At 33.0% G+C, this 12,578-nt stretch overlaps 1 protein-coding gene across 1 annotated transcript in view; it reads left to right on the top strand.

Moving 5' to 3' along the window:
• The window catches only part of retm (real-time), a 65,003-nt gene extending 57,539 nt beyond the window's left edge, over positions 1-7,464 (top strand). Inside the window, exons 8-15 of the mRNA XM_090108550.1 lie at positions 167-255; positions 1,016-1,274; positions 1,607-1,725; positions 2,702-2,827; positions 3,159-3,300; positions 3,818-3,945; positions 4,769-4,893; positions 7,068-7,464. Of these exons, the coding sequence (XP_089964676.1) occupies positions 167-255; positions 1,016-1,274; positions 1,607-1,725; positions 2,702-2,827; positions 3,159-3,300; positions 3,818-3,945; positions 4,769-4,893; positions 7,068-7,152 (1,073 nt within the window). The 3' untranslated portion in view covers positions 7,153-7,464. The remainder of the gene's footprint in view (positions 1-166; positions 256-1,015; positions 1,275-1,606; positions 1,726-2,701; positions 2,828-3,158; positions 3,301-3,817; positions 3,946-4,768; positions 4,894-7,067) is intronic.
• The last annotated feature ends 5,114 nt before the right edge of the window (positions 7,465-12,578 follow it).

The raw sequence follows: 12,578 nt of genomic DNA, 5'->3' as shown, positions 1-12,578 counted from the left end.
AGAAATAAGCAGTTGTTTTCCAAACCAAATTTTTGTCACACAACCATTAATTATAGGTAGTGGGTATCAAAATGATGAGTTATTTAACCCTTTTTGTAAGTTTCCTATATAAATATGATTGTAAGCTAAAATATTAAGCTAAAAAAATTATAATTTCTCTTTTCAGACGGACGTCCACTGTACATTCTTCGTCTTGGTCAGATGGACGTTAAAGGACTACTCAAATCGATTGGCGAAGATGGCCTACTTAAGTTGGTGAGCATTATTTAGTTATGTTCATAAGTTATAACCTTTTTTATTACTGTGTTTAGGTGAAGAAATAAGCACTTTTTCTTATTTTAGTTCGCATTTTTATCATCTCAATATATATAAATCTCGTGTCACAATGTTTGTCCTCAATGGACTCCTAAACCACTTAACCGATTATAATAAAATTCGCACACCATGTGCAGTTCGATCCAACTTGAGAGATAGGATAGTTTAAAGGTTTTTAGGTACCACGGGCGAAGCCGGGGTGGACCACTAGTAAATTAAAAGTATATGTAATCCTAATTTTAACGTACAGACTTATGCATTGATTATGTATGTGTATAATATTGTTATAATATTGCTTGCATTTTAGTCAGTTGACATCTTATCATACTAAAATAATAGGGTTTATGGCGCAGCCAGCTAGCGTAATCAGGCGTTTAATTAAGAGTCTCCTCTTTATTAAACGGCGCCGAGTAATTAACTGCCTGAATATATTAAAAGTCAGATTAAACTGACTGCGACGTTGTATAAGATTTTAGTGTTACAGTAAGATAAGAAAAGATTTTTAGACAGTTGTTATAAATTTGGCAAACCTTAAGTCTATTTGTCTTGTTGTTTGAAAAAAAAAACACCATTACTTAGAATTCGTTTCATCGTATTTCGACTTTTAAGTCCAAATTTTTTTCATTCTCTTTCTAATTCATTATTTATTGCGTATATGGAAAAATATTGCTTCATTCTCAAAACTATACCTTCCCACCAGACTCTTCACGTGTGTGAAGAAGGTTTAAAACTGCTGGAAGAAGCGACCCGTTCATCAGAACACGCGGTTCATTCCTGGTGTCTGCTGGTAGACCTGGACGGTCTGAACATGCGCCACCTCTGGAGGCCCGGGGTCAGGGCTCTGCTGAGGATCATACAGATTGTGGAGGCCAATTACCCGGAGACGATGGGCAGAGTGCTGATAGTTAGGGCTCCCAGGGTGTTTCCGATATTGTGGACGATTGTTAGCACTTTTATTGGTGAGTTTTGACAGTCAAATTTAAACATTTATTCAATCAAATAAACTTCGTTTAAAACATTGAGGTATTAGTACGTAGTACATAGTAACTCAATGGTTTAGAAACACTTGTGAAACGTCAAAATACAAATAATAATAATTAACATTCGATTCGGAAAGTTTTCGCTCTTTTAAAATTTTATCAATGCATGTAACGTTTAAAATAATAATGATATCAGAGAACTGAATATTCGGGTACATCCCAGCACAAACTTATGTAATTTAAAATATGTATTTTGCATAAGCTTTTGACAAAGTACACAATGTTAAATGTAATAAAATATGTTATTCCAGATGAGAATACACGCAGTAAGTTCTTATTCTACGGCGGTAAGGACTACTTGCAGCCGGGCGGGTTGCTCGACTACATACCGAAAGATCTCATCCCGGATTTCCTTGGGGGACCTTGCAAGGTACTGTATTTGGTCCTGTACTATATATTGTGTTTATTAATGGTATTGAATTTTAATTTGAACTATTTGTATAAAATTGCTATTGCTCTTAGTTTTTTATTAAGTTTACTAGATTTAGAAAACCTGATTTATAACTCTTGATTTATTAACTTTTTATTACTTGTTAATTGTTATGTTGTATTTGTAAGTAATTAATTGTCAAATTAAACGATTTTATTTGCTGCGACAGTCGGATATAATAGAAACGTCGTTGTTCGTCCCGCATCAGTATTACCAATTTGTATGAAACGTGAGATCTAAACAAATATCAATGCAATCGTGACGTCATATTATGTTTTGTCAATAGGATATGGTACACTTTGTAACGCGATTTATATATTTGTGGTGTGTTTAATGTCTTCAATATACGCAAATTTATTATTCACCTGTTTTGTTTTTCTGGATATTACTTTTTTAATATTGACAAAACTCTTTTTTGTATAGTTATCACTATTCTCGATTGTGTTGTCTTTGTCTGTAAACATTTTTTCGTATTATTTGATCTTAAATAATTTTGCACGCTATAAACACTGTAAATATGTTTATAATTTGGGCATTTATGCTTCAGTCAGCTGAATTAGTGTTACACGCATTTTTTTCCACTCTGAGTCAAAAATATATCTAATATGCAAATGTGTCAATATAATGTATGAAAATCCTTGCCTGTTGGAAATAAAGAATTAATATTAAAAACATACTATATTATTTTATCAGTTATATTTTACATGATGCGGTTACAACCAAAATTATAGATGGATGTTTTTTTTTATTTACTTGTCCTTAATATTGCATTCAGCTTTTATTAACTTTATTGTATTTATATAAAGCTTTTCACATCTTTTACAATCAACTTTTCTTAGTTTTTTTAACCTACCCTATATTGCAGTTTAATTTCGAGTTTACCTTATCTTGTTATTTTAAAATGAATCTTCCATAGAGTTTCGTGCACGAAGGCGGTCTAGTGCCAAAGAGTCTGTACGTGAGCGGTGCGTTCACTGAGCGAGATGGCGATCCGCTCAGTGAAGATAGTATCTATAGATCGGTCAGCTTGGGGAAGGGACAGGTGAGACAACTTATACTATAGTATTTTTAATAGTGTACAAGTGTAATTGATAGTAATAATCGTTTTTGGAGACCAGGATTGCTTTTTTAATAAGTTTAAAGATCTTTTGGCCAATATGTTGGGCTAAATGTTTTGCAAAGTACAAGATTTTTTCATGACTATCCAAATGTTTTTCATTCTTAATGCTCTAAGCAACTATTACATCATTTTAAGAATTGGAAAGAATAGACAAAGTTTTCTTGCTTCCCTAAAGAAACTTTCTAGTCCCATATCACCTTTACTTTTACTCTTTTGATATTTTATGTCATTTAATATCCAATAAAATCCTTAGGTCCACGAAGTGATAGTAATAAACCGCGATCCCCAGTCGGTTCTGACGTGGGACTTCGACGTGCTGCGACACGACATATCGTTCGCCGTGTTCCGCACGCAACACGAGATCGACGTGCCTGACCAGACTGATCATGCTGCCGGTGAGTTAATCTATACTAATAATATTATAAAGCTGAAGAGTTTGTTTGTTTGTTTGTTTGAACGCGCTAATCTCGGGAACTACTGGTCCGATTTGACAATTTATTTCGGTGTTAAATAGCCTATTTATCGAGGAAGGCTATAGGCATCATCTCGCTAAGACCAACAGGAGCGAAGCACTGCGGGTAAAACCGCGGAGCACAGCTAGTATTATATAAAAATGAAACCCGTTTCGCGTTGTCACCTTTTTTTTGCTATAAACTTCACGGAGACCTTTCCAACAAATGAAAACCGTGGAAATCGGTTCGTGCATCTAGTTATAGCGTCAGGAAGGAAAACCTAACTTATTTTTATATTATAGTAGATAAAGATTAACGTTATTATTAGTGTGTGTATTTAGTTAAAGTTATCGTTTTTACTAATGTAGGTACACGATAAATTATTTATTTGTTTGTGCTATGTTGGATAAACGTACACGTTAATAAATTCTATTTTTTAATACATATTTTTGTATTACAGCGGTATGCGTAGGCGGTTCAGCAGTTGAAGAAGGTCGCTCAGTGCTAGCGGCGCGTGAGTGGCGTGAGGGAGAACATTACCATCGGGCAGAGCCCACGCTCGTGTGTCATGATGGGGAGAGCATACAGGTGAGTAAACGCGAATATTTACACCTATACACTTTTTTTGACGTGACAACGTCTTATAATTCGATAGAGCCGGCTGCACGCACGAAACAACATGACTCATGCGGCGTTACCTCGCTCTGAGGCGTTCCATGTAAGGCTTGAAGTGCGAGCGAGAGCGCGGAACGAGCGACAAAGAAGCACAATCGGACGTTGTCACGTTCAACTATCGTCAGTAAACCGACTTTACAGACAACCAATTTTTTTAGAGTGGAGAATGCTCCTGCATACCTACGGCCTTCGAGGAAGAGGCCGTAGGTTATGTCAGACTCCTACTGCTTACAGATGAACCATAGGCAGTGGACCTACATACACATACACTCACACGCATACATTCACACACACTCAAAATAATAGTCATAATCACACTTTATATTACTAGCTGTAACAGTCACTAGTGTGTAGTTTTAGTATCGTCCTGAACAACCTAATTTTGCTTTTCACGATTTGCCATAATTACATTATTACTAAAACGCTTACTACTGACAATAAGCTTGAAACAAACCGATCTGTACGCAGCGATCCTTACCGACGAGCAGCGTGACACTAAAACCAGCCTTTCAAAATAGAAAAACTTTTTTTGTATATACTTATGTTAATGATAATTATAATGATAAATATAAAACTGGCATTCCGTGAGATTCCCAGGAGTCGCACATACTATCCCTTTGCCACATATTACATATTATAAATGTACATATGTTCTTAGGGCTCGCATGTAATCATCCAGAAATCTTGCACATAACTAACATAATGATGATATAAATAACACTACTAATGTCCCCAGGGCTCGCACGTGATGTCCCACACGGGTAGTTACATCCTGCAATGGCGCTGCGAAGCCCCGGACGCCCCGCACCGAGCCGCACAGTTGATGTATTTTCACGAAACACTCGCTAGCTTGACTTATAAGTAAGTGTTACTTTTGTTTTAATTGATTATATATAATAGGAAAACTAGGTTAGGTTATAGGTAGGATTGAGATAATATTACTACGTATGGAGGAGACACCACGAACAAAATCTGTGCGCCATTTTTTTGCTCTAACTAAGTTTTAAAAATTATTATCTAGTTAGGTACTTACCGATGAAAAGTTATGTTAGTCACTTTTTCGTATTATTTGTGCAATATCGTAACACACACGAAGGCATATTTGATGCGTTTCATTTTGAAACAAATAAAAAATGAGCGTGCAGTTGCCATAAGCGGAACATAAGTGATGTAGGCGGTGTCGTCTCCATATGTATATCTCAATGGGTAATAGTTTTTTTTTTCAAATATAGGTGTTTAGATGAATAGAAATTCTGTTAATTGAGAATTAGAATTGAAATGCGTATGAATATTTAAAAAAATACATTTATTCTAATGTTAATTAATATGTAAAGTGTTCAAAGCTTTTAATGTTAATTTAAATTCTAAATTTTGAAATTGGATACGTTTTAGCGAATTGAGAAAATTTTTGGTTAAATTTTTATTACGCAGATTTGCCAAAAAATATTCATTCTTTGATACATATTTCTTGATAACCTATGTAACTTAAAGCCAACACCAAAAGATAGGTAATCTTCCAAACTATACTCTGTCCATTATATTATTTGCTTTTTGACAGCTTCACGCCTATGAAGGATTGTATTGTCTAGGTAGGTTAAAATGTCATACAAATAATTATTGTACTTCATGGACAGGCCCCGCCCACTTAGTGATGTCTACACAGAATTATTCAATGATGGGTCGATAGATTATAATAATCGATAGAAATACTCTGTAAAATATATCCGATATAGAAAAACTCTTCTATTATGTTATATATTTTAAACATAAACACAACCAAATTGTAAGATAGAAACCAATAAATAATAAAATATTAGTATAGTTTAGTTTTAACATGAAATACATAGATATGTGGTCTCATTATTACATATCTTATTAGTACGTTTACGTTGTAATTATTATTTACGTACCTGGGGCCTTAGACAAAGTAACAATTAAAAAACGATAACGAAGTTAGAAAAGGCAAAAATGTATGGGATTGACATACGCCGCGTTAGATCACGTGGTCTATCTAATGTCAATCCCATACATTTTTCCTTTTCTAACTTCGTTATCGTTTTTTAATTGTTACTTTGTCTACGGGCCGATTCGATTTATGATAATATTTTGAATTTATAATTGAAATGGTATCACAATCGATAATCTTTTGGACATCACTTCTGGTATCACCCGTCGAGCTGTCAAAAAGCAATTCTTATAGTGGACAGACTATAGTGTTACGCAAAAGTTAGAACGTTGCTTATTTATCTTCATGATATCATCCTACCTTAATTTATCTTACTTGTTATTTCTACCGTATTTACTCAACTTGTTCTTTTGTTTTTACTAGGCCACTCACAAATTAGCAGTTAGAAAGTGTAAGGATAGTTAAGATGGTAACAATATCTAGGCAGGGGGCGTCGAAGGTTCCGATATAGAATAAAATCAAATGCTGAGGTAATAACGTGAGTGGCCTAAATAAGAAAATCTGATTTTGTTTTAATTTTATACCCACCTCCTTAATAATTTAACCAAGTGAGGTTATTAATCCCTCTGTGTTATTATAGCTTCATTTTTCATAATAACTGATTTAAATGTTATTCTCTCTCTCTTTGTATAATTTTACTGTTTATTAATTTAACAAGTCGTTTACTAATCAATATTAAATTAACTGATTCTAAATTTAATTAAGTTAAGTTTTTAACAGATATTTTATTTAACTGACATACGTTTTGGGAAATAATAGATACTATGATTATTTACCTGATCTGAATTTCACTGATTAAAACTATTAGTTAACTACATATTACTTAGTATCGTTTGCTGATATAAACTGTGTCTTTACTGATACTGCTTCTATCTTTTACTGCTACTAACTTCAAAATCAAACTCAAACATGTATTTATTCAATTAGACTTCTAGAAGCACTTTCGAATCGTCATTACATATTTTTAACATTTACCACCGATTCGGAAATCAGCTTGAAACTAACTAACCGTTTTATCTTATATTCATATTTATTCTATCTTTTACTAAAATTAATTATATTTTCCAAGGGGCTCAATGTCAAGCCTGCAATCAGGGACGAGCGGTTTCTCCTGCCTCAGCAACAAGTCGGTCGGCTCGTGCCCGTCGCGGTGATGCGAACTGCCCGCGCCTGCCACGCGCTGAACGCGAAGCGAAGCGAAGGCGTGGCGAAGCGAAGGCGTGGCGATAGCGTGGCGTTGTGAAATGTGAAGAGTGGTTTAGTGCTGGGGTGGAAGGGAAGCGGGATGTTAGATTGTGATAGAAGAATCATTGTAAAGTGACACATATACTCTTATACAAATAAGTGTTTGGGAATTCAGATAAACATATTCTATGTACGAAGGTCAAATTAATTCAGTGTTAAATGTGTTTATGGAATTAGATTGGTGGATTTTAAAAAGTTTAAAATTATGAATTAAATGTGATTGCAGTGTTGTACATGTTAAGGCTTTGTCAGATAGGACGCGTATTTTAGCGCTGCGTAGTAGCGCTGCAGCGTCCTGTTTTAACGTCGCGCGAGGCTTCGTCAAACAGAACGCTTTAGCGCGCGTTAGGACACAGCAATTGATATTATTAAAGCTGCATGTTGTTTACATAATTATTACTTACGAACAAAACAAGGTACAGCGATATTAACTCCGGAGTCGGAAGAATTTTTTACTTACCAGTTTCATTAATTTCTTCTCCTATTTGTGCCCACAATTTTGCCTTTATTGATATATCTTTATAGTTTATATGAACTATCCTTCGTATTATATAAGCATGGATATTTTCTAAGCAATTCTATCAAATTTTCGGTCAATATGCAGTATTTTATTATTATTTTACGCCTATTAACTCCGACGCTAAAATAAAATTTGTAAAAAAATACAACACCCGACGTTAAAGCGTCCTAACGCCGCGACAGAGCGTTGCGTACTGCTAGCGCCGGCGCTCTGTTTGACGGTATTCTACCATGGTAGTAGAACACATCTTAGCGTCATATCGCGGCGTCAACTTAACGCTCTGACGCGCGTTAAGTACGCGTCCTGTCTGACAAAGCCTTTAATGGCACTAGATGTCAGTGTAATAGGAAATTTTGATTTTGATATATGTCGAAAATTTGGTAATATGTTTGATGTTTATGGTAACAGGTATGTAGAGGTTGCTTAGGATGGCATTAAAAGAATAATAATAAACATCTAAGTATAAAAACTTTTAAATCACTCTTAAGCTTATTACATAAGTGATTTTGCTATGGAATAATTTTAAATGATTTTTTTACTATGATATTAGCAAAATATTCTGTTCTATATCACTTATTTGCTTTTGTTTATACAGAAAATTATGAAAATGTTGTTGTAAATAATATCTACATTATATTTCGATATACTTTAAAAATACCATGCATTGAAAGCGCCTACCATACCTATGTTTCGAAAACAAAATGATTCGTACATTTAAATGTATATATATAATTATAAAAGGAGTAAATCTATATCTTGTGTGAGTATTTGAAAATGTCCCGTAGCCCTTCGCCACGTATGTGACAACGAAAATGGCGGTCTTTTCAACTGTCATGATGACGTTTGACAGCTGTCACTGTCAAATGTCAAGACAATTATCAACGTAGTTTGTATTGTAGCGTTATCTTATCGAATATAATAACTACGTAAGTATAAAGTAACTTTTTTGTGATGATGAAAAAATAATAAATAGCAACCAAGTGAGATTATGGATGTATCGTGAAAAATAACAGTGATTTTTCACAGCTATTTTTATCAAGTAGAAAAATGCGTTACATGCTATGTGACATAGTCCAGTTTGGAATTGAAATTTTATCGCCAAGATAAAATATATTTATGACCTAGATCGGTTTGTATTTTCAACTGTAACACATAGTAATAGAATCTATTTTTGATTAAATAGCCAAGTGTTGGAAATAAGTAATAAATAACTAATAACGTAATTATTGCACGCATTCAACTTGTAAATAATATTTTTTAAACTTCGTAATGTTTTAATGTTTTGCTGTAGGTTCGTAGCGTAATTTTTTGTTTCGTATTTTAGTGTGAAGTCCTGTTTGGTTATAGTATTTAGCCATTTACGTATTATCTATCCTTTACTAATGAGTTATTGATAATTTTTCGGTTTTTAAAATGTCATAAAATTGAAAAATATAAATAAATTATCATTGATAATGGTATAAATTCTTAACTCATTAGTTGATAGAACTTTATAACTATAAGTAAACCTATTTTCTTAAAATATTTCTAGCTCACAAAAGTCAATTTTCTCAAATCTATGTGATTTACGTAAGAAAGAAGATTCTCGTATTTGTGAATCAATTTTGGCATTGCGAGACAAGGATGGTGATAGGAAAATTGTATATTGTGTCTCTGTCTATCAAAAATGTAATTAAATTGATAAAATATGAGAAGATAATGTAGTAGTAGCAAAAAATTCGATTTATCAAATAATTTGTTTTGTAATCTCACGTCATATTTGTGATTCAAATGTAACATTATTTGTTTTAGATGATAAAATATGACTTTTTGTCAACTTAAAATATTAATCAAATAAAAAGTACATATTTTTAGTAGCATCGTATGACATTATATTTTTATCAATTTTTTTTAAATAAAATTACGTTAAAACCTATATCAAAATTAGTAATTGATTTTTTTGCTACTACAATATTATTATCAAAGGATGAGGACGTAAGAAAAGTATCTCAAATTGAGGATGTACAAAAATGGATTAAAATGCATATTTTTCCAATAGAACGCTTGTAAAATATTAAATAATGTTAAATTTATCATGTTGAATAATTAGGGCACAGACCATTTAGACGTATAATAATAAACATTATAGTAAAATACATAAAAAATATTAATTAGTTTGAATATAGATGAGTTATATTACGTAGAAGTTACGTCGTGCCAAGGAACGTATAAAATGAACCTACTCCTTACTCCTTATTTTATCTAAATATAAAGAAATAAATACTTTAATAGCCAAATTACGAAATCTGTAATTTCTTTCTTTTTATCTATGGTCAATTTTAATCTATTATGTTCAAATATGGGCGGGAAACGCGTGATGCCTTCCCATTGGCTGATTCTTTATAAGACAACATGGCGACCACAATGTTATTACATTGTATTAATTATTATTGTCTTAATCGAATACTATCTCCTTGAATAAACTGCTTAAAAAACTTCAATAATGACCATAAACTGACTGTAAAATAGAATATTTATAACATAAATCTGTAACTATTGCAATTCCTCCTATTTTTCACATGACTGTCTTACATTGTTAGTATAATTAATCAGTAAAAGTAGGAAGGTAACAATAATTTAATATTAATATTGTTATATCAAGCCAACTATATCGTTATATTATAAGTATAGATGTTATACATGTGTGTATGTGTTTTAAATAATAAAAACTGAAATATCTGCTTCAAGATTGCCATATAAATAATAATAGTTTAAAAAAACTAAAAAACACGCTTTTTATAGAAAACCGAACTAAAAAATAGAAAATTTTATCAAATTAGTGTATTGTCATCGGTCCTCAATAAATCTACAAAGTTTGAACGAAATCTGACCGTTGAAAGTGGGTCAAAATCGCGCCCAAAGAAGTCGGTTACAAACATACAAACATACAGGTGAAGCTAATATAAAGCGTGTAAAAATAGATTCTTGCAAATGGCTACAATTTACAGATAGAATCGCTCAGTAGGTACTTATGAATAAGGAATTATAGACAAATTAAATAAATAACATTTTATTGATAAGATTTAATGAACAATACTGCTTGCACTCTCAAACCTTGCAACATCGGTAGCTTTAATTATCTATATGTAAAAACAATTAATAGCGAAATATAAAAAATACACAAAACATGCAAATTATTTTTTTACATAGTGCATTTGGTGCGTAAAACAATAAAGTTTGGAATTGTTTTGCTTGCATAAACTTATTTTGACATGACACGCTAAGTTTTAGAAAAAACTCCTTATCAATATTTGTAATACTTATATCAGATTTATATTTTTATCACATTTAAATAAAGCAAAATTATAATAAATACTATGATTGTTCTAAAATCTATGGTTGGAAGATAGGGTGCACTCACACACATCAGTCACCGTCAAGTCACCGATGACTGATCGGTGACGGTTCGTGTACGTATCCACAAACACCAGTCACCGTCATGTTGTCCGTCAGTCACGTCGCCGGTTTGACTGAATCATTGAACACATACATCAGGTTAGTCAGTGATTAGACGTGTGTCACGCTAGAGAACATGTAGCAATTGACGGTAGCACGACGCTGACTGAACTGAGACGTGACGGCACCGGGTGAGTGGGGATAAAAGTATGATACATGTATGGAAAGATTATTTGACGTGCCTGACCGGTGACGTCACTGATAGATTTCGTGCCGGCGACTGTCGTGTGGGAACAGAGTCATACTAGAACTATTGATACATATTTTTTTTTAATCCTGTCCGGTGACGTGCCGTGACGGTGACTGATGTGTGTGAGTGCACCCTAAAAAAAAATGATGGGAGTAAACTTGGGAGTAAATTTACGTTATCTATGGCTGTATCGTGTGTCAAAAAAGGCGGGAACTTGTAATTGATAACTGTGAATGTTTCTTATTATTATATAAAAGTCCTGTTGTGTGTGTAAGTATATTTAGCTAAATAAATGCGAATCCTCTTAAAATATTGTCGGAAAAGTTGTGAAAAATGTGCAATTGGATATCAGACTTGCAGAAGTAATGAAATTGTTATTTATTTTAGGAAATTATTATGATAGTGGAATTTATTGTCTATTAAATAAAATATATTAACTGGTTGTTTTATTTGCTTTATACCTTACTAGCGGTCCGCCCCGGCTTCGCCCGTGGTACATATTTCGCAATAAAAGGTAGCCTATGTTCTTTCTCAGGGTCTAAAGATTATCTGTGCCAAATTTCATCAAAATCGGTCCAGTAGTTTATGCGTGAAAACCATACATACATACATACATACATACATACAAACCTTTCCTCTTTATAATATTAGTATAGATTACAAAAGATTTACTTTATGTCTGTCTTGCCTAAAAAACATGAAAACCCTAACATTATTAGCTATCTAAGGTACCTAAATTAAACCTTGGGTACATATTTGATATTAATTAATTAATAACAATAATTATTTATTTAAGTGAACCATCAAGAACGATTGTTCTCATACAAACACAAAAAGGCAGTTGTACGTATTATTATAACGTGCTTATATTATAATAATATATCGACACGCAAAACGCATAAGTACATTGCATCGCATACATGTTCGGGCGGACTGAGCCAATATGGCTTACCTAGTTTTAATTGCTTCACTTTTCTTGCGTAGGTACTGGTACACTTCTCATTTTCTAGAGGTAATTATTCTAAGAAGATAAACAATAGAGGGTGGTATGCTTTATTGAGTTTTATTGGATGAACTCAGAAATTTCGTGGTAGTTATGTAGGTACCTAATACACTAAAAAGAAATAAGA

This window comes from Colias eurytheme, chromosome 13 (assembly GCF_061535395.1).
Source record: "Colias eurytheme isolate Ceu_HAF_F1 chromosome 13, ilColEury1 Martin Lab GWU primary, whole genome shotgun sequence".
Taxonomy (NCBI): domain Eukaryota; kingdom Metazoa; phylum Arthropoda; class Insecta; order Lepidoptera; family Pieridae; genus Colias; species Colias eurytheme.
This window is presented reverse-complemented; position numbering and strand designations above follow the sequence as displayed.